Source organism: Schizosaccharomyces pombe (assembly GCF_000002945.2).
Source record: "Schizosaccharomyces pombe strain 972h- genome assembly, chromosome: II".
Taxonomy (NCBI): Eukaryota; Fungi; Ascomycota; class Schizosaccharomycetes; order Schizosaccharomycetales; family Schizosaccharomycetaceae; genus Schizosaccharomyces; species Schizosaccharomyces pombe.
Window position 1 is genome coordinate 2,755,405 of NC_003423.3, and position 24,585 is coordinate 2,779,989.

Below are 24,585 nucleotides of genomic sequence, written 5' to 3' on the forward strand. Positions count from 1 at the left end.
TAGCATCATTCGTACCTTTTCGTACGTTACGACCACGTTGAAAGTTTTCAAAGAAATTACTTTTTAAACACAAAAGAACATAAATAAAAGAGAAGTAAATATGTCAGACAGTCCAATTGAACTTATGCGGTCCACGCTTGCTGGTTTTCAAATTGCACCAGATGTGAAAACCATCTCAAACATTCAAGACATTCGCGCACAGATACAGAGCTTCAGAGAAAAAGAATTGGAAGGATCTCAAACCAAATTTAAAGGTTAGTTTTAATCTAGAAATAAACGACCATGCATTAACTGTGAATAGTGCTTTCAAGAAAATTAGAAATATCTACCCAGGCTATGGAGTCATTAAAACAAACAGCAGAGTCATCACAACACGCTGAGGAGATTTTAAGCAGGGAAAAGGAGAAATTTAGGATAGCCAAGTTGTTGAATATCACTGAGAACGAAATTATGAGTTTAGAATCTCAATTGCAGAAAATGAAGGAACAGCTACTACAACTTGAGGAACGCGAAAATACTTCTGAAGACATATGTCAGTCAGAGGAAAATGCGAATATGTTAAAGCTGAACTTTTATCATTCTTTAGGCTTCGATTTAGAAACTGCTGAGAACACTGGGAATAAAAGGGTTATAATACGTATGTCATTTGCTCATAATTTGAATTTACCTTTCAATTTTTTATCTTTAAAAAGCTTGATGATATGAAAAATTCAAGCTTTAAAATTGAACTTTAAAACTGTTTTTCGAATCTACTCACACTTTCCTAGATACCGAAAACGATTTGCAAACGGTACAAATCAGCAACAAGTATAGCCCATATTTTTATTCTAATTATTTTTGGGATTTGCTTGATGATAGTAAGGACAAAAAATAGATGGCACTATTATTTTATTTATTTATTTAATCTTGATTGTGTATACCGGTTTTTAAACATGACTCAACATAACGAATGGCCGCTATAAGAGAATCCAATTTGATATTATACAATTTGGCTACCATGATAGTAACCCGATGAGCTGTATTTTCTGTATTAGGTGAAAAAGGAAGCATTGATATATAAGCATCCTTTCGTCGTGAAAAGTCCATTTTATCAGACTCTTTAATGCCTACAGGTTTGAACACTTGTTCTAACTTTACATCTTCAGCAATGACGGATTCGTCGGTGAGTATATCTGTAGGTTGATTTTCTTGTAAATGGCTGTCTTTCGAAAGAATCGGAAATACGTTAAGAATTCCTTCTGGAATATTATTTGGGTTGTTTTCTTCGACAAACTCTTTTTCATACCATTGAAAATATTTATCCATTTCAGAGTTATTGAGCGTCAAAATGGATTGCTCGTCTATCTCGTAGAACTTGTCTTTTTCTTTCTCATTAATTTTTTGCACTTGGGATAACCACATGTTCCAGTTGGTTTTAACAGTGAACATCGAGTCTTTGTATTTGGAATTTCGAGTTTGGGCATCATCAAACCCATAACATACATTTGCTGCTACTAAGATGGTAGCGAGTAACATAACCTCCGCATCAGATAACTTTTCATGTATCGATTGAGCACTGCGTATTTTGCTTTGATAATTATCGCTAGAGGTACCTTGAAGTGAAATCTGCGAGTGAACGAGATTTAGTAAACGAGAAGCAGGTATGAAGATTTCTAAGGGAAAAAAGAAACTGTTAATAAGCTCAAAAAGTATCAATGGCTCATTAGGTGGAGGAACTTTTAGTTCGTATTTAGATACTAAAACGTCAACCAATGTCAAGACAGCGGATTGTATGCGTTGATACGTTGGATAATGAAAAGGAATTAGCATCCTTACATAGTTTTTTTGAAGCCTTTTAAATATTTTTAGAGGTATCTGTTTATACGCTCTATAATATGGAATAATATTTTTCCTTATTAAAACTTCGAGTTTATGAATGGTCAGAGGCAGTCTTAGTAAAAGACAGGCGACATAAATAAAGGCAGAAGAGTATAAAAGCCGAGGATAAGATATAGAATGCGACTGAGAAGTTTCCTTCGTTTTTCTTGAGCTCGGATCAGCTCCCGGTTGACTCTCAGGATCTATGAGATCAAAATCCGAATCTGATGATTCTGATTGCGTTGAATTTTGGTTGAGGGAAAGAAAACTAGAAGTAAATGATTCATAAGACAGGGAAAGGTAAAGCGCCCAAAGGTCACGTATCATGCCTTCTATTCTTTGGTCAAATCCGAGTTTCGTAGTTAACGCTTGACATTGAAGTTGAAGAATAATTTGAAAAGCCTGAAGATATAAGCTTCTACCAGCGGTACCATAAACAATCTCATCTTCATCTCCAGTGTCTAGATGGTTGCGAACAACCTTTCTTTTACGAGTTTGATAAAAAGTCCCTGCACCAGGTTCATCATCTTGAGCGATTTCAATTCCCTAAAATTTAACAATTTTATTAATGAACATTCATTAAAGCGCAAACCTATTAAAAACAACTTACATGTTGAGCATGACCACGACGACAAAATGTTTGACCTGCATTTTTAAAATACCAAGTACTTTTGCAGTTTCTTACAGAACAAGGCGGACCTTCAAACCAATTGCCTTCCATTGTAAAGGAACTGGATATGCAAATAGATGCAGACTTATTTAAAAGTACAAACAGTGAACTATAGACGAAGAAAAATAAGAGAACAAAACACTTAAAGGGTATTCAAGTAGGTAAGCATTTGTAAAAAGATCTGCACAGTTTCTAACGGTGTTGTTATTTATAAACTGCTATGCCAGCATTTTACCAATATTTTGGAAAGTATGAATCGACTGAAAAAACCTAACAGATTTTCTTTCAGCTGCGAAATACCGTTTATATAGTTTTGGATAAATCCTTCACAAATGTATCACAGTAGACTGTTAGTCAGTCAGTAGCGATAGGCAGTTTTTGAGATCTAACGGGCGCCACGTTAATACATATGAGTTGTAACGGCTTGGTAGATAGTGCATACATTGATTAACTATTGTGAAAAGCCATTATATAAAAACTGCAAGTCCACTCTAGATTATATATTACCTCGGGTATCCAACCTTGAGACATAAAGGTTGAAACTAGGATAAAAATTGAGGAAAGTTAAAATAGGCTGAAGAAAAGGTGCTACTGATACATTTAAAAGAGAAAATAACAGCCATCAAGCAGTTTGATACATACCCGTAGTACGAATATATAACCATAATCTAATTTATCTTAAAACTATCAGATATATAAGAAGTCTTACGTTTACAGATTCCAAAGAACATTCTATTTACAAAAATCGTTAAACAAACAATGAATATGGTAAAGGAGGAGCAAAACTTGTTTACTAAACGACCATTTTTAAAGGGAAGAGGGTTTATATTTAGGCGCTGGGAGCATCACGGCAAGCGAGAGCAATCTCTTCACCCATGGCAGAGACAACGGTAATGATTAAATCCTTACCCTCTTCAAAGCCCTCTTCAATTTCGTTGCCGAGTTCGCCTTCGGGAAGACGAACATCGTCCTTGGTAGTACCATCGGTAGTCATGAGGTTCAAGTAGCCATCATCAATGTTGACTAGTTGGTATTCGTCACGCTTGACAACAGGAACGTCCATGTTATGAGTAGAGGGAGACATATCTTCGTACTTGCGACCATTGAAGATATCAAGGGCAACAATGTGGACCTTGGCATGTCCGTGCTTACCAGTCTTAGAGGTGGACATGTCGACGATCTTGCAAGGACGGCCCTTGATGACGACGTGTCCGTTCTTACGCAAAGCAGAGCATTGCATAGGGAAGGTCAAAGAGGCACCGGCCTCACCACCCTCGAAATCGACGTGTTCTTCTTCTGCCATTGTTGGTTTATGCTCTTTCTGTATGAACATGCCCATCACTTTCCCATTTGTTAAATGTGACTACTTTTTCCATGTGAGATTGCTTTAACCCTACCCTAAAGCAACCAAACTAAGTGCAGTGAAGTAAAACGTAATACATGTTATTTGAAGTATACCTTTGCAACGTTAAAATTCGTAAAGTAACTCATCATAATTATTTGACGTATCGTTAGATTACATTAAATTGTTCAGGCTTAACACTGATGGAAGCGCCGAAACCAGGGTGATAAACAACACCTAAATTAAACTTAACCCTCCTTAACTTACCAAACTAACTATTTGCAGGATTATACCTTCCATTTGTTCTGGGATGCAGCTGTCACGTTGAGATATAACATCTATAGGTACAGTATAATAAGTCCGGCATGCAGAGAGCTTCTACCCAGGATGTTTATGATGGAAGTGGTGATGATCTAAACAAACTTGATTCTCTCAAGTCAGTGTTGAATGATGTTCTGAGCTCTTTGGAGCGATTCCAGGTGGATCTGGATGTCGCTACTAGTGATATCTACAAAGTCAGTGAGCGCTCAAACAAAATTCAAGTAAATTTAAACAATTTGAAGGCAGTGGAGTCAGCACTTGGAGCAGAGATTGATGGTGCGATTCTTCCACCTGATCTTATAAAAACCATATCTACAGGAGACATGGATCATCCCAGTTGGAATTCTGCATTAGAAAAACTAACTTCGTTTTTGGAAGGCGGAGAGGATGATTCATCTCTTGGTAACATGTTCAATTCTCTCCAAATTAACAAAGACCAGAAAAAACTTGTAGATAAGTTGAGAGATAAAGCAATTGAACGTATTAGAAACTATATAGTCGTTACTATCAAGATGTTTCGTCAAGCGTTTGTCGACGTGTTTCCAATCCGAAAGCATCGACTCATTGCAAATAAAAACTACTACCTCTTTCTTTTTAAATTCAATCGGAAACTTGCATTGGAATTGCAACGGGCTTACATAAATACGATGAATTGGTTTTATCTATACCACTTCGAACAGTACTCTAGGTTTTTGGACAAAGTTCATGTCCTTAAGGGAGAAACTATTCGCGTTGAAGAGGATCGGAAAGGACTCTTCAACCTTTCCAAAGGAGCACAACAATCTTACGGGAATCAAATGCTCTCAGTAAACTTGCGCCCTCAGGATTTTGATATGAACTCTGTGTTGACAGCATCTACAATGCATCATATTGAATCTTCCCCACAATATATTGAACGTGTTTATTGCTCATGGGAATTAGTCTTGACGGAACACGTCTCTTCTGAATATGCTTTTTTGCTGGAGTACTTTAACCTCTCTAAAGATCAGCAGGCTACCGTTTTTGCCGCTATCTTTGAAAAAACTTTACATTTTTCACGCAAATACATTACAGGATTGATATCAAGCAGTATCGATTGCATAGGTATTTTGAAGTCCATTCGTTTTACTCAAAAATTAGCTTTACAGGCGCAAACTAATATAGTGCCTGTTATTGAGCCACACTATAACTCCATGATTCTTTTTCTGTGGCCTCGCTTTCAAGCTGTCATGGACATGCACTGTGAGTCACTCCGTAAAACTAACTTATCTGTGAAGCCAGAAGAAATCACTTCGCGACCTCATCCACTTTCGCAGCGAGTAGCTGAACTACTTTATAGCCTTTCGATGCTAAGTGTTAATGTCGTAGAAGCCGAGCCTGTTGCACGAAGTGCTTCAAGACTAGCTCAGGATTATGTGAGCATGTTACAAAACCTGTGTAAAACAGTTAATGACAAAAGGAGACAAAGTAGGTTTTTGTCCAATAATTATACCCTCATTTCGACTGTTCTTAGCGGCGTATCGGGAAATTTAGCTATAGAGCAAAAAACATATTTCGAAAAGCTTAATGAAAATTTAACTAATTTCCAATAGCCAAGATTATTAACATATAATAAATTACGTTTTATTCATTTGGTAGGATTCTATATTAAGAAAAAAATTAAAGTAGTTAATTATTTCAGGACACTTTAGTGGTAAACCACAAAAAGCAATATTATGCTTGATGTTCTTTAACAACACGTAAGAATCCAGCAACTCGACCCATATCTACTTCTCCCTGTTGACCGTCACTTTCCACGGCTTGTAACAAACTTTCCAATAATGAATCCACTCGAGATTCATCGACACCGGTGCATAGGGAAACAACCCGACGGCACTTTGATTTTATGTTGGAATTTCGTTGCCAAAGTTTGTTCGCTAATTCGTTTAATCTGGCTTCATTTCTCTCATAAGCAGCAACTTGAAACTTCAATTCAGCAATAGATAAATTTTTGTTGTTGTTTTCATTGACAGTAAAAGGAGCGTCAGCATCCAATGATAATGAATCGTGTATTCCATTGGGATCAAAAGATTCATAAAGATTACTTAATTCACTTTTCTGTTCTTCGATCGAAGTCATAAGATTTTTACAACGTTGCCTTAATTCAAGAAACAAAGTTCTTTGCGTCTCGGACACGTGTAGTTGTTCACGAAGATCGGACAGCTTTTTTGTAGATTCACGCAATTGGGTGTAGGCTGAGTCAATCATAGACTGTTTTGCAGCCATTTCATCCTGAAAATCTTTATCCAGAGAAGATATTACATCGGTCACAGAGGCGATAATGTCTCTACTCTTTTGACGAGGAGGGACAGCAGTCTTTTCTTTGCTGGACAGATTTTCACTCATAAGGGAAACTTTTGTTTGTTTTGAGTCTTCGGGTTGTTTTAATGCGTTTTCAACAAAAATTCCAAAATTTGCTACGCTTAACCCTGCACGATTAGGAATATAAGCGGAAGCTCCGGCTTGCATTAAAACTTCAACAATGTTCTTATTTCCAATTCTTGCTGCGATATTTAAAGCTGTATCCCCATTTTTATCTTGATGATTTAAATAGTTTATGAAGTCTTTCAGCATATATCCGTTGTTACCACTTGCATGTTTCTTTGCCCAATTTAATAAGGTTTCTAAGTAATATCTCGATGCTGAACCTCGGCCTTTTATACCTGCAGTAAGACAAATGTGATGAACGACGGTCCGTCCAGCTCGATCTGTACAGGGAAGAGATGCGTAAAGCAAGTCTAGTAAATCACCAAAAGAGTTCTGATTGAGATGATTGGTTACCAAAACCGATCTCATTAATGCCGTTTCTCCTGTGAGGTTGCCACGTAAAGGATTAGCTCCTTTATGTATTAAGGCTTGTAACAAAGGCATTTTGGCAACGGCTGCTGCCCAGTGCAGAGCGGCGTGTCCAAGTTCGTCAATGGGGACATCCAAATCTAATGAGTCCGACAGCTTTGCTTCTAAGGCGCTGGAATCAGCAAAGTTTACATCTAAAAAGATAGAGGTCAAAATGTCTTTTGATGTATGATAATCCTGCATAATATTCTGATCAAGTGGAGGAAGACTAGAAACCAAGGATACAAAAGAAAGTGAATGGTTCAACCTTGGCGTATCTGGAAACAATGAAGAGGCCTCATTATCATTTAACTGTGAGGAGGGATGTAAGTCTTCATCACTGACATCAATTCTATGCCGTTTTAAACGCTGTTCAAGGATAGGTGGAGAGGTGGAGAGGTAATTGTTAGAGCGTTTAACATTTTGGCTATCAATTTGAGTTAAAGGTAGTAAGAAAGAGGAAGAAGGTGAAGGTGAACTCTGCATATTGTTTATAGTGTGCACCCCATTCTTTGAAGACTTGCTAGGGTTTGAAAAATTATGATTCCTCAAAGGGGATCGCGTATTAAAAGAAGAAGTATTTAAATTTTTGGAGATTGAAGAACTTTCGATTTGTTGCTGCTTTGAAAATTTGGGGAATAAATCAAGATTAAAAGAAATTAATGGTTGTAAAATTTCATAAACCCCATATCGCTTTGCTATAGAAATTGCTCGATCATATGGAACCCATACTCCATCTATTTGAGGGTGTTTGGAGTCAACATTCTCATAGTCCCCACTCTCGATAATATCATCCAATTCTTTGGCGTTTTCAGATGACGAAGTACCAGCAAGTCGAAGTATTTGAGAGATATTAAAGTAAGAATCTGGACATCTTCGAAGAGCAACATTATCCCCACAGCTAAGCTCCATATATTTCATGCCTGAACATTCGACAGCATACAATTCTACGGGTCGGCCATCACGTAAAACTTGGGAGTTAATAAAAATCCTTGAACTAGAGTCTTTTAAAGTAGATGAATCGTTTAGTTTGTTTATATTTCTGTTTGAAAGGGGTTGTGATGGCTCATCCTCTGGGCGTTTTTGGTATGAAAAAGAATCGTTCCCCAGCTCAAACTGGCGAATAAAATTGGCTGAAGCCATTATAGTATATTAAAATAAAAAATGCCGAAAAAATATCGAATTTTTTATAAAGGGCAGCACGTTTTTCTCGAAAATAAGGGTGCTGAACTGACCATGAAAGAAGACTCGAGCTCCTCACCACTTGGTTTGTTTAAGAGATTGTGAATTCCTTTCTTTTTCAAATAAATAGAAGTAATTTTTTCGGATTTCGTGTTATACACAAATTCGCTCTGGGAAGGTTCACGCAGCTGTATACATTTGGTACGGCGTTAGACCGTATTCGAAGTAACGATATATGAGGCTTCCTAAGGAAAACAAAGGACTACTTCAATGTTCGTTTCTTCTGGGGGTTTTATTTAAAGGCTACTTAGAAATGGAATTCTTTCTCATTTCAAATACCCTGTTGAAAAATTTCCAACTTTGCTATACTCAACGACTTTACTGTTTCGGGATATGCAAAAGAGACGGATTTTTCAGTCAATTCTAATTTTCCCTAAATAAAAGTTTTGATGTTGAGTATGAAAAAATTATATTTTTTTATTGGTATTTCTAATACAAAGTAGCTTCCAACTTCCATCTTTTTCAAATAGGTAAATAGATAGACATATTAATGACGTCATATATAGAACGCGACGCGTCGAAATAAATTAAATTTAAGGATAACGTGTTCCTTAAAAGAAATGTAAATAAGCACCAACCAGCATGGAACTAAACTGTCAAGGAAACAGGTTCACTGTGGTGCAGCTTACTTAACAGAACGTTTTCCACTTAAAAACACTGCATTCTTTCGGAAACCTTCATGATCAATACGCCCTGCACGAGAGAAGGGAAACAAAATTGCAATCACTTTGGCAGTGATGAGTCCTGTCGATACTGGGCCAAATTTGTTACTATCACTGTAAACTAGTTAATATCTCTATAGAAGAAAACGAAAAAGTAAAAAAACAATTGTTGGAAACCTACATAGAATGAAATTGTTCATCGCCTTCGACCCACACATGTCCCTCGGGAACGGGTACTAATGACAACTTTTTAGGAGGTCTCGTTTTCATGATATCGTATTCTACTCCTAGAACTCTTTTTACCAATAGTTCCTCTGGGTTTTCTGGAGAGCTTGTTGCTTATTAGTAACGATAAAAAGGGAAACTCAGTACCGAAAGACCCTGCAACGATCCAAGAACTTACCGTAGTATAACTACATCTCCTCTTTTGTAATCCTTATTCCATTTCCAAAGTAGTACCCTATCTCTCTGCAGCATGTTTGTCTCAGGGTTAAAGGCTGGTTTCATAGATCTACCTTCAATTGTACCGACGCTGACTACATGTTGTTCAACGAACATTAATACGGGTACCCATAGGGTAATTCCGACTAAATTTTTAAAAAATACTGATTTAAAAGATTGATTTCGAACGAAAGGGTTTGCCATTTTTTGAGGACAACTGCTAAACTCTCTCCTCTAAGAAGTTTATGATTAACCGTCTGTATGTACCTTAACAAGCATGGGAGTTTCCGTAATTAATAATTAAACCAGGAAAACGTATTAATGAATTTTATCTGATAAGTGTCAGGCTTCTATTCCTGATCGTTTTTGTTTCAATACGGTGTGTTGCAGTAGGTAATTCAAAACCACATTAAGCTTAGCTTCCTTCTAATATTATTATAGCGAAAACTATTATTTACTTAAATTAACAACCATGGTAATAGATACAAAAAAACAAATAAATATTCTGTAAAGAAAAATGTTTTATTTTAAGAATTTATTTCCATTTCGTAAACGTTGTCCAACCAAGCTTTTAGCTACATTTGTTATTGTTAGTAATTTTGCAAACAAACAGGCTATATAGTGTGGAAAAGTAGTCTAATTTACTAAGCACCCACTATGGCTTTTTGAGCAAATACTTACCTCCCCATAAGAAACTGAAACACAATCAAGTTCATCTCGGGAAATTAATGCGATGGCTTGATTTATACCGGCATCAAGCTAATGAATTAATAAATGCAATAATGAGAAAAATGTAAAAAACTTACCTTTCCCAGGCGATTCAGCACTTGATATAAATCTATCACAGGACACTCATCTTCATCTATCTGATGGAAAAGATAATCTCGTAATAAGTAGATTAATGAAATTTCTTTTTCTCGTGCGATAGGATATTCACGAGAAGCTCTATTATTATCAATAATAAACATAATCTTGCACAAAATATTAAAAAATCGACCGTGTTGGAAAGCGTCCGAAATTTTTCTCTCCATTTTTTCGCATTCCACGTATGGTGAACTCATTATAGGGAAAAAACTTTCTATGTGATTTTGCAAAAACAACTCCAAGTTTTTATCCTCAGGAACTTCCGATACAAAGTATAAAACCGCTTTATAAAATTCCCTCGAATATGTACTATAAATTGCTCGTGCGGCTGAAGACATGTCCATATCAGTTCTTCCAGTAGCTAAATTCGCAATCACAACTCCAAGATCTACAAAATCCTGCTTCTTTCGTTCCTCTAATGGAGGCTTGTTTGACACTACCAATTCATAGTCAGCGCAACCACTAATACGAATCCTTTACACGTTAGTATAAGTCATTAATGAATTAAAGAAATGTATTCCATCAAAACATAAAAAATGTTCAAAAAAAAATACCTTTCAGTTTGATCCACAAGGATTCTCGACGGAGTAAGCTTGTTGCAAGCAAACCCGGATTTATGTAGATATGACAAAGCGATAGTAAGCTGGAAAAAATAATTCCATAACTCTCGTTCTGGAATTTTTCTATTTTCCTCCAACTTGACAGAATTTTTAGAATTGTTTAGGTAGAGCTCACCAAGGGTTGTAGTACACGGATAAAAATCATAAATTAATAGTAACGCTTGATTAATTAGTAAGGTTTAGTAAAATAAACTTACAAGAATCATGAAATGTATCAGTATGAAAAGCAGAATGGAATGGTACGATATTTGGATGAAAAACATTTTTAAGCTTGTCGACAGTCGACGTATCAATATTAATTGAACAGTCTTTTAAATATATTAGCAATTGCAATTTATGAATCTGAAGGTTACCTTGGAGTCGTTTCAAAACGTAAGCATTCCCATCGATGGAAGAAGTGCATTTGTACGTCCAAGAAGAGAATCCAATTTGCTCTTTATACCGATAAAGCTTTGTATTCAGTGGCGCCAAAGAAGTATATGAAGATATAATAGACGGAAGCGCTAAAATATTAGTATAAAGGAAGCTAGACACAAATTAAGTACCTGAAATTGTCTGACGGGATGCCTCGCTCTTTCTCTCGATTCTTTCTCTAGTCGTATCATCAATAAATAGACCGTTTACAGTTCTTTCATAAGGAAGTAAAGTTGGCATGGGAGAAGGTTGCGGATTATATAAATTGTACAATGTCTGTTGTTGTCAACAACAATAATAAGGCTTTAGACTTACGGGTTTAAACTGGTTTTGACGAGTATAATAAACCCCAGAGTCATCATGAAAAGGCTCATTGACCAACATAGATGCATTATTGTAAGGATTAATAGCCTAAAATTACAGTAAAATTAGTAAGAAAAATATAAGCTGTTAGCCAGACATACATGACTACCTGGTGAAAGCGCAACAGGGGTACGCTCTCTAGATAGAAAAAGAGATTTTTCTTGTGATTTAGGAACAAATACTGCAGCGCCAGCAGCCTTTACTGGTAAAGCGCGAACAGGTTGAAAAGAGGCCGACGCAGCATTCAGTTTTTTCTTACTAGCGAGGTTAATTATACGTACAAAGCCTTAAAAAAAATCATACACTGAGTATTGCTCCAAATTCTCTGAAGAAGGGATGAAAGGCTACAAACAATCGTAAGCAAGAAGCTTCTCTGAAGTTAAGAGAATACGCCTATACTTACACCATCATGTCGAAAAGCACATCCATTTTCTGAATGCTTACAGGATCCATAAAGTAAGATATTTCTACATAATGTTCGTTTAGCTTTGGAATGGTCTATTAAAAATGGTGGTCAGTCAAGTTTTGCTTTGAATTTCCATTTACCTTTCAAATCAGTCACTGACGGAGACCTGGAACTCTCCCTAGAACGGGAAGTTGGCTTTGGGCTTGCAGGAGAATTCTTCCTCACACTCATCCTGTCAATTTCCAGGCAATCCCAAGCTAACAGTCTGAGATTATAGCAATTTAGTTACAGGTCGTGGAATCAGTAAGTCCCGGACAATACTAATAATGCAGCACAACGAAGTTTACTGTAATACTTTGCAACGCTACATTTTGTTTATATAACAATTTCATAGTAGTAATATTTAAGCATTTGAGAAGACAGTAATTCTAATTTATTTTTTATCTGTTCTTTACATGTAACGGGCAGTAACTATTTCGAAAACTTTAACAATAGCAAGTGTTATGTAGCAGTTGAACATGTCTTCGTAATGCTGCTATCTTTCTGCGATCACTGTAATTTAATTGCAAATCATAAAACCAAAGTAACTGAATTTTTTTTATCTTAACTTCTTCCTTAGTGCCAACTTTTGCGAATTGTTTCAAATGCAAAGCTATGTTTTTCAAGCAATTCGGCCTCCCATATATAGCCATTGCAAGTAAGAAAACTTAGTTCGCAGTTATAAATTCCCTATAGAAACTAACAGCTTGCCAAATTCACACTCCCCTGTTTTGCTATAAAATGCAATAAAAAATTACTGAAAGGGGTGGGACTCGAACCCACGAGCTTTCGCACTAGTGCCTTAAACTAGCTCCATAACCACTCGGACACCCTTCCTTTTTTGATCTGTCAGACAAAAAAGTATATATTATTTATTTAATTAATTAAAGAAATTTTAGGAATTCAGAAAAATATTTAAATTGCTAAAAAGAATAATAACAGACTGTCAATTATAAAAGCATATTTATTACCCTATTCTCTTTACATTGTCCTCTAAAACAGAGTAAGGAATGAAAAGTCTAATTGAGTTAAAATAGCTCAAAATGAAAAGAGAACGGTGAATTTTGTATTGAATAAGCTTTTAATTTTTTGAGAATGGTTACCCATGTTTTAATACATTCTTGAAAACTTAAAGACAAGTGTATGATATTTGGCATTTATCTCTGTCTGATTGGAAAAATTATTTTTAAAAGCTATGGCAAGTATGTGAACAAAAAATGGAGAAAATGCGTGAATATTGTAGATCGAATCATTAAAAAAATCCAATAAATGACAAGCGTATAAAGCATGACAAATTGCTTGTAGCCGTTCAATAGAAACTTTTATGTCTGTGCCGCTTGCTATATACTAAACATAAACAAATGGTGAAAGATATTTGAACACAAACTAGTTAACTCTGTCTGCTGATCAAACGAACGATAGGTTGCATGCATTGGGTTGCTTATTCCACTCAATAATTACTGCAATAAAATCAGCATCGGCATCTCGAAAAAATGTATGGCTTAAAGTGTTACTTCGTTAAAAACCTCTTCGTCGTTAACCGATGTCTATATTCCTAACAATTGTTTATAACATCGGAACTTGATATTTACATTTAAATCTTGAAAACAATAAACCTTTTGATCATTTGTAAATTGGGAAAGCATAATTGTTTATAAATTTAGTTGGAAGCTTAGGTATACAACTACTGTTGTATATTGTTGACATTTGATTGCTTCCACCACCGACCACTCTCCAGCAACTAGCTCATTCTTTATATGTAACCAAACAGGATGGGCTCTAATGGGTCAGAACTATGGTTTAATAAGGAGTTGGAATACTCCCAACAACTCACTAATGGAAAAATGAAAGAATTCTTCTTCCTTGTATCTGAAACCATGGACTGGTTGAATGAACACATGCTTGAAGTTTCCAAGTTACAGCTAGAGTCGTACGCATTTGTTGTTTATCATATGTGCTAATTAGATGGTTAGGGATATATATGAATTAGTGAGAACACCTACCAAGATAAAGGAGAAGTACTCCACTCCTCGTTTAAGTCCTGTACATCGATGTGCGTTACCAACGCCTCGCATGCGGTTAACATCTATTCAACATCAGCTTGAGGAAGCTGCTGTTGAAGGATATAAGTCGGGTGAATCCAATACAGTCAAGGAACCTAAAGAATTACATACTGCTACTAATACAGAAACCCAATTTGATGATGATAGGGATTCTACTAAGCTATCTTCTGAATATGTCAAAGATGATATAGTTAATAAATCTACTAAAGGTGGTGTATCTCCTATTAAAGAAACGAGATTGCCGACTAATTTGCCAGCTTTTAGTCCTACTTCAGTAGAGCGTCGTTTTACTGAATGGAACGTTCCTCTTCGTGAAACTTCGCCTTCCCCATCAGAAACTGCTGACAGTCCTAATAAATTACCAAAGCAAAAGCACCCCGCTTATTCTTTTGTCACTTTACCTAAACGTGAAGAGATTTTGAAAAGACCTGCATCATTACACAGTCGTGTGGAATCAACTAATTCATTTATAAATCAGTTAAATCGCCGGCGTACTAAAGACAACTTAACGAATAATCCTGAAATTTCATTAGATGAACCTATCAAGGCACTACCTTCAACTACTTCTGATGCTCCTTCTTCTTTGTTAAATACCAATGTGTCCTCTAGTCCTTCTAAATTTCGAAAATTCCTTTCATCAGTCATCCCCGCCAAGACAGATTTATCAGCCAAGGAATCGCTCACGTCGTCTACTAGGTTATCGACTTCTTACAAAACTCGTAAAAGAAGTTCAGGAGTCGCCTTCTCTTCTGAAACTGTTACTTCTTCTTCCAAGGAAAGAAAAAGGTCTGTCGAAAATGAAATGCTTAAACCTCATCCAACTATTTTTGAATCCCCTCCCGAAATTACTTCCTTCGATAAATCCAACGCAGTAGAAGCTGAGGCATTAACGGCCAAATTAAAATCCAATGAAGAGAGACTACCTGTATCTTCTCAACCTGGAAGTGATGCCAAAAGTCAAGAGTTTGACTTTTTTGAAGCCAAAATTCCCGATTCTATTGCTAAATTGAACGAGCTAACTGCCTCCAATGAAAACCACTATGAACTGAAAACTTATGATCGTGCCGAACGATTAAGGCAGAAAATACAAGAAGTAAGTTCTAATAAAAGATTAATTCCTTCGACTCCGCCCACGAAGAAACCGATTAATGCAGTTTTAGATGCTGCTAAAAACTCTGCAGCTAAGGATTTGCACCTTGCTAAAATGAAGCTGAATAATAAAAACGACGAGTCTTCCTTAAGCCCTGCAAAAAGTCATGCTGTAATCACTCAAGCGCCTAAGATCCCCCTGATAAGCACATTCACAAGGCTTTCAACCAGAAAGTCGTCAAATGATTTTAATTCTTCAAATTCTAGACCAAGCTCAAACGCTTTGAAATCGGATGCAAACGAAAATACGGACTCTTCTTTGCCGCCTTCCAAGAAGGAATTTATTGAAAAATCTCTGCACAAGTTATCTGAACCATTGCATGATGATTCTCGTCAAAATTCTGATCACAACTTTGCTCCGCATTCACGTCCGATTGCAATTCGTGTGGCCACAGCCTCTCAACGCGAACTTGAGCAAACTGAAAAGCGAAAAGCAAAAAATGGAGCAGCAAATGCTTCAAATATGGAAAGCCGCTCTTCTGAAAACGAAACTCATCGCTTCAAAAAGTTCTATGGTAAAGAACGAGAGTTATCAAACAACGAATTTCCAAGTCGTCAGACCAAAACTGTCACATCAGCCAATTCATCTAACATTAGGGATATGGAACATACTATTTCCGATAAACCTCGTTCTGAACCAGATGCTATACCATCAAGTAAAAGCATGCACTCAAATAAGCCATTTGAGGAAAAATCAGAAAAACCAACGACCAAAAGACTTGTTACTAACCCATCAAATGTGAATGCTTCATGGCATTCAAATATGTTAAAAAGACAAGAAGATTTACGAAAGAAGAAACCGTTAACCGACAACGGTGCAACTTCAAGGCATATGCTAAAATCTGGGTTAACACGCGTCACGTCGAAACCCACTCAAAGGTTTGCGAATGAGCTAGCTGAGGACATGTCATTGGCATTTCATTCAACTATTCCAAAAAAAATGGAGCCTGACTCAGTTACTTCTGTAACTCAGCCTTCTGTTGGTAGTTTGAGAAACAACTTCGATATAGGGACCACTAATAGTCAGAATGAAGATCGAAAAAAGAAGATAGCTGCACAAAAAAATAAGAATCCCGTACATGGTAATGTCGGTCTTACGAATCAACATGGATTCAAAACAATGCATCACAACGTCAACCCTTTTACTAAGCAGAATGGTATTATGAAAGGAAAGCTTCCATCTTCTAGTACTTCACAATCAAATAAACCTTTTATTGAAAAAGCTTCTATGCACGCTCCAGCTAAAGGTAGGAACTCGTCTATGCAGGAGCCCTCTTCTAAATCACCGTTACTGAAAACGCCTAAGTCGAATTATTTTCCTGGATATGGATCCCTATCGCCTAACACGTCTGTGGAATTACCAGAAATAAATAGCGATTATTCGGATGATTCAGATGATGAAGGTAATAAGAAAAAGGTAAATTTACCATCGTGGGCTGAATCACCTGAGTTACGAGAGCAATTAAAACGACAACAAAAGTGGGATCCAGACAAAATTTTCGGTATGATTAAACCTCTGCAAATGGATGAGTATTTCCGATCGAAGGATCGATCGAAGATTCGATTTCGACCAAGAAGCTCTTCTGCTGACTGGTCATCTCAAGATCGTTTGACCCAAGCAGAAATTGATAACTATAAGAAAAACATGGGTTTTTTATAGAGTTCTGGATTTTTGAAATGAATTTTGTATATTAAAGAACTGGGAAATTAATAGAGAAATACTTTAATTTATCTTATGAAACAATTTGCATAGAGTTAGATGACAAAATTAAATTAGATTAAAGGTTTTTGAATCTACTAATAACAATTATAATGAAATAGACCTCCATCTTAGACATTGAAGCATCGCTGATAATTAGTTTTTGTGCCGCAATAACATTAGCCATTAACAAACGTAGTTTGACATTGCCAGAAACTTAATCTACTTGTTCAAAGTTTTAATTTCTTTGAACGAAAAGAAACTGTGAAAGTACTTCTATCATCAATAGTTTAGCACAGTTTACATTGCTAGTTTTGGTTACACTAGACATTTACGTTCCACCATTTTAATAAAACTAGTGTAAAGCTTTTTTACCGTCTGGTTGGTTACTTTAAAAAAAAGAATTATTCTATTAAATGTGTGAACTAACGTAACCCGCACCTGAATAAATCATCCTAACGAAACATTAAGTCTATGGAAGAATATGAAGATTTTGAGATGGAAGATTTGAGCGAATTAGTCTCTTATATGGACTATCTTGAAACACAAAGATTGACTATTAGCCAATTGGATTATTCTTTGAGCATTCCACCACAATTGCTCGTAAGCAGGGAAATTTCTAAACTAGAGGACGAAGGTACGATATATTTCACTCAAGTCATGAACCAGACAAGCTAATAATCAACGTTCAGTTTGTGAAATGTTAAAAGAAAGTTCATTATTCCAACTGTTTCGAAAACACAAAGGTTATTTAAATGTAAGGTCTTTCTGAAGTTTGTGAATGATTTTTTATGGTTTTGTCAACAGATTTATAATAGCGGATTGAGACAATGCTATTCTTAGCATAATCATTTACAAGCATTAATCAATTGCATGTTTTTCATTTACTGACAGAACCTATTATTAGGTTACTGACCTTGTTTTACCTTTGTGGTGTGAAGTGCAACATGAATACTATTTATTGAGAAGAATTAAAAAAAAGACCCCGAAGATGGAACGCGGAATTAAGCTGCATCAAATACTTGAGTATGAAACCTCCCCTCCATCAGAACGTCGAGTGCTTGATCGGACATCCAAGGAGGAACCATGGGCATTACGATTATTAAGGCAATTAGAAGGTATTATGTTATTACAAAAAAATGGAATTACAAGAGAGTTTCCAATCTGGGGATATTACAAAGAGTCCTCAATTTTTGGCATTATTGATGAAATAAGTCTAAACAACCCTTCAAAAAGCAATTTTAATAGTGACATCCGCAATTACTTCAATTTCAAAATGTACGATTTAAGTTTTGTTGACAATAAAACTCGGTTTTCTTCCAGAAAGCCTGGAGCTTCACAAATTCTTAGTTCCAAAGTACAACTAATGTATTACGTTCATCTCTTTTTAAATTATTTCCCCTCTCTAGGAGAAAAACAACAAAGCATTTTTAGGGATATTTCTCCTACATATTCTAACAGACTTCATTCTCAAAGTCACTGGTGGAACATGTTTTTGAGCCAACTATCGCTGGACGGCACCAAGGACTTGGGGCCGAAATTTTTAGAGCAATCAATTCTTTCAATTCCCGATATTCCTGAAGATGTCTTTGCAGGTCATAACTCGCTAAATGGACTTTATGCACTCGTATTTGCTTCAGCTAAGAAGTTGCATTTACGTCTTACTGATGACAATCTTACCATTGTAAGTGACACAACCAATTAACTCGAAAATTATTTCGTTATCATTACAACTTTTAATTTTTTTTACGATGATTAGAATCCTTTTCGTAATATGATTGTCTGAACTATCGTTACTAACATCTTTTACTAGGCATACAGGAATGACAAAACAGGAGAAGTGGTATACAAAGACAAATTCTCTTTTAGCAATAAATTATTAGAAGCTTCCTATACTAAGGCTTATCAATTTTGGCACAATTTAAGGGAGCCTGAAGGCGTTCCTGCAGAGGAAGTCTACAAATGCCGAAGTTGTGAATTTCAGAAAGAATGTTGGTGGCTCAAAAAGAAACAGTATTACCCTCTTTCAAGTCCGTAATTGGGAATAATGACAGTTGAAAAGATTCCCAGAACATAGTTGGTCATTGGCATCCTATATGTTTAGCAACGATTTTCTTCCATCATATTTTGATAGGGCTGCTAGGTTGTTGAAGTCATCAACTTTTAATTTTTTTATCAATCTTTAAGAGGCAATTGAAATCATTTCTATGTAATCGATATAATTTGTGTTAAATCTCTATTTAAAAGAGCATGGTTTTTTTATTGCATTTTCTAGATCTCGGTGACGATGCAATTCTTTGGTAGCTTGTTTGTTTCTCTCCTAGGTGCCGCGGGTCTAGCTAATGCTCTACCATCACCAGGCATTCCTAGTAATGACAAAGATTTGGCCATTTATCCTCCTGTCGATGCCAATAATACTACTTCTCAAGATGTCGTTATAGACGTAGTTCTATTTAACGGTACTGAATGGATTTCCTCTCGCGAGAGATTTTCACTTGTTTCACCAGGATGGGCAAGCATTTACGGTCCATCGGGTCAGAGTTCTGTTGGGTCAGTACTTTATAGCCCTATTTTGGATTACATTGACAATGCGCAACTGTTAGTTTTGGACGACGTGTCTTTCGGTGTCTTCTCTTCCCTGGCCAATTCTGTTACAGGTTATGCTTCCAACTATACTCAGTCATCCAGCAATTCCACTTCCACAATGAATTCAACCGGAAGTGTTTCTGGAGGATCAGTCTATCCAACCAATTCAACCACTAATAGTTCCATTTCATGGAATAGTTCAACTTCTGCTGCTACAAACACAAGCTCAAGCAGTAGCTCAAGTAGCCAGAGTTCAGTCGTTAGCGTAAATTCGGAAATATTTTCTTATTTCGGTTTAAGTCAACAATATGTTAATTACTCTACCTCTAGGCTTTGTGTTGTTGGTACCCCTAGGGCTAATATGTCTACGGTTTCTGTCACGAACAATGGATCGGCAGTCTCCAACTACACCGTCAATACGAATGGATGGACTTCCTCCAATTTCAAGTGTGTAGACGATGTGGTTGCAAATATTTTTGGATTAGATTTTTACACAGCTGCTGTGCTTTCTGAAGTCTCCATCCTTAGGAGCTTTGCATTATGTAATGCAACGACTAGCTCTTCACTTTTCCGTCAAATTGCAAGTTATGGTGTCTATGGATCTTTCCATTTCTCCTCCTCTGAAAGTGGTTCTTTTGCTAACCTTATTGGCACAAATAACTACTTTATGACTGATGTTAAATCATCGTCTGTAGTCATCGTTCAAAGTGAAACATCTTGTAGTATTAATAGCGCCTCTATGTCTTCCAACACAACTTATTTCTACTGGAACAGTACATCTTCCCTATCATCTAGTGTGTTTACAAATACTACATCTAGTTCAAATAGCACGAACTCTTCCATTCCGACGACTTACCCGTCTAATTCAACTACCTATCAGAACATTACGACTAGTTATCCATGGAGTCAGCCAGTTGTGAATATTACAGATTATCTCAGTGACAATGGAGACGGTCATTTCGTGCTAGCTGGCGATGGAAATCAAACTATTGGAGATTTTTATGTAATGAATTGGACTACAATTGCTAGCGGGGAATACTTGGTTCCCTTCAATTATTAATCACTTAATTTACTTTCAAATTACCGACAGTGTGTTTGGTTTAATGTGAAAAGTTTATATTCCTAATGAATTATTTTGAAGTTTAAATTCATTTGGCACATAGCATGCTTTTTTTTAATTTTTCAATTATTGCTAAATCTTAATAAAAAATATTTTTCAGAACGATTTTTGATTTTAAATAATTCACAATGATCTATTACACTATTAACATAAACAATTTTTCATTTGCTAACCCTTTCAAATTCGGAGGAAACAGGGAAATGAATGCCAAAATGGTAAAGCATGTTTTACCAACGGTTCAATTACATGAAGTATTACCATTCTGAAAGGTGTTGAATTCTACAAATTGAAGCCGGACTGTTTCATCTGTGACGGGAATATATTAAATACAAGAAAAAATATAAGAGACTTGAATATGTGAAAGAGTGATTATTCAAGTTTCTCTAAAGCTTCAATTCTTTCAAGAACAGATTTTTTGTTTGATTCTCCAATTTCGCCACCAAGGATTATCTCGTCAAGAATAGCACTGACTTTATAGAAATTGAAAATAAGGTCTAATTCACAGACATTCCCAAAGAAGGAATCAAGAATTTCTACAAAAAAATGAATCATCTCTAGAATGGCTAAATCATTATCGGTTGAATCCACACAAAAACAAAAATAAAGGCCAGCATACCGACGGTATACAAGCTTGCTGTTCTCCCATTCTAGGAAATTTGCCTGAAATTTTTGGTTTCTTTGAGATATCAATTGATGGATACGAGCCTTTAATCGAACTTTTTCATCATCATCGAATGGCACGTAGTATTTAGAAAGTCGATTCTTTCCATGCCGGTTTTGTATCAAAATGAATTGAATCATTCCCGATCAATGAATGTAAGTAAAACTTCACTCTTAATGAGCAATTATAGACTATCGAAATTAAAGAATTACGTTTCAAGCCGCTTTATGATTTCGTATTTTGAAAAGTATTGTATTCGTAAAAGGAAATTTCACTTTCATATGCAAATAAAAACGCTACGGAAAACTGAGCTCGAAATTGCTCTGAATGAGAGTTTTTCAGTAAATATGCATTTGGCCAGGATGAATAAGCACACGAAGTTTCTCTTCGTAGTGCGCGCAGTTCATCAAATGTATGAATAAAGCATGAAATTACGTCTCGGTATTTAATTTTATTGCGCACTGTAGTGCATCTTTAATTTTACAACCGAGGTACACCACTTCATCGTAATACTCTTTGATATTCAAGTACAGACTGTTTACCTGATTTGAAGATCGTGAAGGGCTCTACAAAGGCGGAAACGACTATTTTTAACTAAAAATAGATCCTTAGACTTTTTTTAGGCTAATTCTTCTTCCATTCCTAATTGCCTTCAATTATCGCTTTTATTTGCTCTATTATTTATTTTCTAAGGAAGTTTCGAAACAATCGAATAGCGGATTTAGGGGACTGTTCACTTCCTTCGTTTAAAAAGAAAATAAATTCTAAACAAATTCAATTCAACTAAAGCTTATAAAGCATTTTTTTAAACTGCAGCATCCTTTTAAACAAATTTAGTCGGTAAACAAATTTCACTTAGAAAAAGCTTTGAGACCTTTTTTTAAGCAGAAATCATATTTGTATTTATTTCATTCGTTTATGAAATATTATATTCATTGACTTGTTGAAATAGTGAAAATACTTCCTTCAACGTTGTTCAAGTATCTTATCAATGTTGTGTCTCATCAACGCACTACAGACGAGTATTGGTAGGACTTTGGATGTTTCACACAATTGAGACCTAAGATGCTCACTATTAAACGATATCCAGGCGCCATAGAATTTACAGTTCATACGAGCAAAAGCTATGGCACCCAAATGTTTGCCCTCTGCTTTATATCTTTTGTGATCGGAGCCACAAGTTTGGCTATAGGAAGATCGCCTAAAATAATTATTACTTTAGTCGAGTTATCTTTTCTACTATCCCTCTTTCACATAATCAGTGGAGTAAATCGTATGTATCCCCTTATACGCATGTATTTTCTAAGAAGCATTTGCGAGTGATCACATATCGTTGGCAATAGTGAACTATGCCTACGTTGCACAGCAAATAATGCGAGCAATTTTTTCATTGGATTTATTTTATTTTATTTTTTTATTTAGAAATTGAGCTAACTTACATTTTACTAGATGAATCGCTCTTTGTAATTCGGGATTTAGGTGTTCAAACAAACTGCCATTCAATAGTACCATGGAAATCGTCTTCAAAACTTATTCCTTTGGATTCAATTCGAGATATTTTCATTAATGAGGGATTTCGAAAATTTGACGTTTGTTACTACATGGGAATTGCTATCGAGTCTGAAACTGAAATCCATGTTGTTTTCCCTACACTTCTGCCGAGACATGATGTGTTACAAAAAGTTTACAAAGAAACGGTTATTTTGTTGGCTAACAATTCATAAAACCTATAACTAGACACACTCTTTCTATCATAACCACCTTTAACGCTAATTACTAGTTTAACGATAATTATCTGCATTTTCGACAAATAATCTTATGAAGAAACTAAAATAAAATTCATTAATTTCGTTTTATATTGAATACTCTGTAATATTCAATGGTGGATAAAAACCATTTTGCCTTTGCGTAGATTATGGTACCAATAAAATGATATATTCAATTCAATGATCCATGTTTAACGAATAAAAGATACAATGTGATATACTGGTATTGCGAGCATAACTCAGCTCACCAAAATACATTTAACGAGGATGGTCTACATCTATCCGGTTTGTAGCGTTGCAAGAAGGCAGTCACAGTTTCAGGTCTGGGAATTTGGTTAGAAAATGAGCGACACAGCTCATTTGAATACTTCATCTTAGCAATGGCACAGGTCGGACGCCCCAACATACTGAATGCTACTGTAAGTCAAGAAATATAGACAGAATGATTAGTTAAAGTACTGACACTGAATTTAGGATGAGGACATCAAGCAGCTCCTCGCTGCCAACTGCCACATTGGCTCCAAGAACTTGGAGGTCCGCATGGATAACTACGTCTGGAAACGTCGTAGTGATGGCGTCCACATTTTAAACCTTGGTAAGACCTGGGAAAAGTTGGTTTTGGCTGCTCGTGTCATCGCAACTATTGAAAACCCTGCCGATGTTTGCGTTGTTTCAACTCGTACTTATGGACATCGTGCTGTTTTGAAATTTGCTGCTCACACTGGTGCTACTGCCATCGCTGGCCGCTTTACTCCTGGTAACTTCACCAACTACATTACTCGTACTTACCGTGAGCCTCGTCTCATCGTCGTCACTGATCCCCGTGCCGATGCTCAAGCTATCAAGGAGGCTTCTTTCGTCAACATTCCAGTTATTGCTCTTTGCGATACTGACTCTATATTGAACCATGTTGATATTGCTATCCCTACTAACAACAAGGGCCGTAAATCCATTGGTTTGATCTGGTACCTCCTGGCTCGTGAAGTTCTTCGTGTTCGTGGTACCCTTTCTCGTTCCGCTCCTTGGGATGTCATGCCTGATCTTTACTTCTACCGTGATCCCGAAGAAGTTGAACGTGAAGAGGAAGCTAAGAAAGCTGCTGCTGCCGCTGCCGAGGAAGCTCAAGTCGAAGAGGCTGTTGCTGCTGCTGAATTCGAGATCACTGATAGTGCTGCTGGCTCTGTTGATCCTAATGTTCTTGCTGCCGCTACTGCTGGACAAGTCGGTGAGAATACTTGGGAAGGTGCTGGTGACTGGAATACTACTGGTGCCGCCCAAACTAGTGACTGGACTGCTGCCGCTGAGGCTCAATAAATGTTTTCTCTAGTTTTTTAAAATAAAAATACCATTGTTTGGGTAGTGAAAATTGATTATAGTAGTTGTTTATTTTTCAAATTAAATTTTTAGACTGTAGACTTTGTAATCATTAGTAGAGTAACTCCGTCTA

General features: G+C 36.3%; 13 protein-coding genes, 14 long non-coding RNA genes and 1 other non-coding gene across 29 annotated transcripts; 14 read left to right on the forward strand and 14 right to left on the reverse strand.

Annotated features, from left to right (window-relative positions):
• Positions 1-14: 14 nt before the first annotated feature.
• Positions 15-832, reverse strand: SPOM_SPNCRNA.5803. Its single transcript, NR_195154.1, has one exon. It is a non-coding gene; the product is annotated as a non-coding RNA (long non-coding RNA).
• On the forward strand, positions 22-3,984 carry spc24. The gene is made up of 3 exons (NM_001022046.3): positions 22-254; positions 302-637; positions 768-3,984. Exons 1-3 carry the CDS (start codon positions 101-103, stop codon positions 872-874), a joined length of 597 nt encoding a protein of 198 aa, NP_596128.1. The 5' UTR covers positions 22-100; the 3' UTR covers positions 875-3,984.
• On the reverse strand, positions 872-2,879 carry rrn7 (RNA polymerase I general transcription initiation factor subunit Rrn7). The gene is made up of 2 exons (NM_001022047.3): positions 2,468-2,879; positions 872-2,403 (listed from the first exon to the last, which is right to left on the reverse strand). Exons 1-2 carry the CDS (start codon positions 2,576-2,578, stop codon positions 901-903), a joined length of 1,614 nt encoding a protein of 537 aa, NP_596129.1. The 5' UTR covers positions 2,579-2,879; the 3' UTR covers positions 872-900.
• Positions 3,241-3,850, reverse strand: tif512 (putative translation elongation factor eIF5A). Its single transcript, NM_001022048.3, has one exon. The coding sequence runs from the start codon at positions 3,828-3,830 to the stop codon at positions 3,357-3,359; it is 474 nt and encodes a 157-aa protein (NP_596130.3). The 5' UTR covers positions 3,831-3,850; the 3' UTR covers positions 3,241-3,356.
• A 145-nt stretch (positions 3,985-4,129) lies between the features above and the next one.
• Positions 4,130-5,807, forward strand: vps52 (GARP complex subunit Vps52). The gene has a single exon (NM_001022049.3). The coding sequence runs from the start codon at positions 4,235-4,237 to the stop codon at positions 5,759-5,761; it is 1,527 nt and encodes a 508-aa protein (NP_596131.1). The 5' UTR covers positions 4,130-4,234; the 3' UTR covers positions 5,762-5,807.
• On the reverse strand, positions 5,337-8,396 carry cdc10 (DNA-binding transcription factor, MBF transcription factor complex subunit Cdc10). Its single transcript, NM_001022050.3, has one exon. It carries the CDS (start codon positions 8,184-8,186, stop codon positions 5,883-5,885), a length of 2,304 nt encoding a protein of 767 aa, NP_596132.1. The 5' UTR covers positions 8,187-8,396; the 3' UTR covers positions 5,337-5,882.
• Positions 7,211-7,774, forward strand: SPOM_SPNCRNA.5804. Its single transcript, NR_195155.1, has one exon. It is a non-coding gene; the product is annotated as a non-coding RNA (long non-coding RNA).
• SPOM_SPNCRNA.5805 lies at positions 7,881-8,653 on the forward strand. The gene has a single exon (NR_195156.1). It is a non-coding gene; the product is annotated as a non-coding RNA (long non-coding RNA).
• Positions 8,654-8,724: 71 nt separating this feature from the next.
• On the reverse strand, positions 8,725-9,779 carry mmp2 (endopeptidase catalytic subunit). Its single transcript, NM_001022051.3, has 3 exons — positions 9,351-9,779; positions 9,129-9,278; positions 8,725-9,061 (listed from the first exon to the last, which is right to left on the reverse strand). The coding sequence occupies exons 1-3, from the start codon at positions 9,590-9,592 to the stop codon at positions 8,911-8,913; spliced, it is 543 nt and encodes a 180-aa protein (NP_596133.1). The 5' UTR covers positions 9,593-9,779; the 3' UTR covers positions 8,725-8,910.
• On the forward strand, positions 8,727-8,948 carry SPOM_SPNCRNA.1547. Its single transcript, NR_150436.1, has one exon. It is a non-coding gene; the product is annotated as a non-coding RNA (long non-coding RNA).
• On the forward strand, positions 8,882-9,899 carry SPOM_SPNCRNA.1548. The gene has a single exon (NR_150437.1). It is a non-coding gene; the product is annotated as a non-coding RNA (long non-coding RNA).
• On the reverse strand, positions 9,865-12,349 carry ppk26 (PAN complex subunit Ppk26). The gene is made up of 12 exons (NM_001022052.3): positions 12,196-12,349; positions 12,053-12,147; positions 11,953-11,993; positions 11,751-11,907; positions 11,602-11,697; positions 11,418-11,562; positions 11,226-11,375; positions 11,070-11,180; positions 10,807-11,032; positions 10,195-10,726; positions 10,070-10,147; positions 9,865-9,963 (listed from the first exon to the last, which is right to left on the reverse strand). The coding sequence occupies exons 1-12, from the start codon at positions 12,284-12,286 to the stop codon at positions 9,916-9,918; spliced, it is 1,770 nt and encodes a 589-aa protein (NP_596134.1). The 5' UTR covers positions 12,287-12,349; the 3' UTR covers positions 9,865-9,915.
• On the forward strand, positions 10,065-10,670 carry SPOM_SPNCRNA.5806. Its single transcript, NR_195157.1, has one exon. It is a non-coding gene; the product is annotated as a non-coding RNA (long non-coding RNA).
• Positions 12,035-12,463, forward strand: SPOM_SPNCRNA.5807. Its single transcript, NR_195158.1, has one exon. It is a non-coding gene; the product is annotated as a non-coding RNA (long non-coding RNA).
• A 389-nt stretch (positions 12,464-12,852) lies between these two features.
• On the reverse strand, positions 12,853-12,931 carry SPOM_SPBTRNALEU.08. The gene has a single exon. It is a non-coding gene; the product is annotated as a tRNA-Leu (tRNA).
• A 165-nt stretch (positions 12,932-13,096) lies between these two features.
• SPOM_SPNCRNA.5808 lies at positions 13,097-13,388 on the forward strand. Its single transcript, NR_195159.1, has one exon. It is a non-coding gene; the product is annotated as a non-coding RNA (long non-coding RNA).
• SPOM_SPNCRNA.5809 lies at positions 13,218-14,255 on the reverse strand. The gene has a single exon (NR_195160.1). It is a non-coding gene; the product is annotated as a non-coding RNA (long non-coding RNA).
• On the forward strand, positions 13,804-17,134 carry pic1 (INCENP-like protein Pic1). The gene is made up of 2 exons (NM_001022053.3): positions 13,804-14,024; positions 14,068-17,134. The coding sequence occupies exons 1-2, from the start codon at positions 13,867-13,869 to the stop codon at positions 16,964-16,966; spliced, it is 3,057 nt and encodes a 1,018-aa protein (NP_596135.2). The 5' UTR covers positions 13,804-13,866; the 3' UTR covers positions 16,967-17,134.
• On the reverse strand, positions 14,699-16,169 carry SPOM_SPNCRNA.5810. The gene has a single exon (NR_195161.1). It is a non-coding gene; the product is annotated as a non-coding RNA (long non-coding RNA).
• SPOM_SPNCRNA.5811 lies at positions 16,416-16,707 on the reverse strand. Its single transcript, NR_195162.1, has one exon. It is a non-coding gene; the product is annotated as a non-coding RNA (long non-coding RNA).
• Positions 17,135-17,395: 261 nt separating the features above from the next.
• SPOM_SPNCRNA.5812 lies at positions 17,396-18,619 on the reverse strand. The gene has a single exon (NR_195163.1). It is a non-coding gene; the product is annotated as a non-coding RNA (long non-coding RNA).
• exo5 lies at positions 17,449-19,043 on the forward strand (the record flags this gene model as incomplete). Of its 2 annotated transcripts, NM_001022054.3 has the most annotated exons (4): positions 17,449-17,642; positions 17,698-17,762; positions 17,913-18,689; positions 18,819-19,043. In NM_001022054.3, the coding sequence occupies 4 exons, from the start codon at positions 17,480-17,482 to the stop codon at positions 19,041-19,043; spliced, it is 1,230 nt and encodes a 409-aa protein (NP_596136.1). The 2 variants fall into 2 exon arrangements, with proteins under 2 accessions (NP_596136.1, NP_001417964.1); NM_001431024.1 differs by lacking the exon at positions 17,449-17,642 and having other exon boundaries at positions 17,706-17,762.
• Positions 18,916-20,337, reverse strand: SPOM_SPNCRNA.5813. Its single transcript, NR_195164.1, has one exon. It is a non-coding gene; the product is annotated as a non-coding RNA (long non-coding RNA).
• SPOM_SPBC685.03 (uncharacterized protein) lies at positions 19,293-20,659 on the forward strand (the record flags this gene model as incomplete). Its single annotated transcript, NM_001022055.2, has 1 exon — positions 19,293-20,659. The coding sequence occupies one exon, from the start codon at positions 19,293-19,295 to the stop codon at positions 20,649-20,651; it is 1,359 nt and encodes a 452-aa protein (NP_596137.1). The 3' UTR covers positions 20,652-20,659.
• Positions 20,660-20,759: 100 nt separating this feature from the next.
• On the reverse strand, positions 20,760-21,748 carry aps2 (AP-2 adaptor complex subunit Aps2). The gene has a single exon (NM_001022056.3). The coding sequence runs from the start codon at positions 21,510-21,512 to the stop codon at positions 21,081-21,083; it is 432 nt and encodes a 143-aa protein (NP_596138.1). The 5' UTR covers positions 21,513-21,748; the 3' UTR covers positions 20,760-21,080.
• Positions 21,749-22,375: 627 nt separating this feature from the next.
• Positions 22,376-23,224, forward strand: gpi15 (pig-H family GPI synthesis protein). The gene is made up of 2 exons (NM_001022057.3): positions 22,376-22,645; positions 22,822-23,224. The coding sequence occupies exons 1-2, from the start codon at positions 22,438-22,440 to the stop codon at positions 23,094-23,096; spliced, it is 483 nt and encodes a 160-aa protein (NP_596139.1). The 5' UTR covers positions 22,376-22,437; the 3' UTR covers positions 23,097-23,224.
• On the reverse strand, positions 22,807-24,477 carry SPOM_SPNCRNA.5814. The gene has a single exon (NR_195165.1). It is a non-coding gene; the product is annotated as a non-coding RNA (long non-coding RNA).
• Positions 23,501-24,538, forward strand: rps001 (40S ribosomal protein uS2). Its single transcript, NM_001022058.3, has 2 exons — positions 23,501-23,557; positions 23,613-24,538. The coding sequence occupies exons 1-2, from the start codon at positions 23,519-23,521 to the stop codon at positions 24,450-24,452; spliced, it is 879 nt and encodes a 292-aa protein (NP_596140.1). The 5' UTR covers positions 23,501-23,518; the 3' UTR covers positions 24,453-24,538.
• Positions 24,539-24,585: the final 47 nt, after the last annotated feature.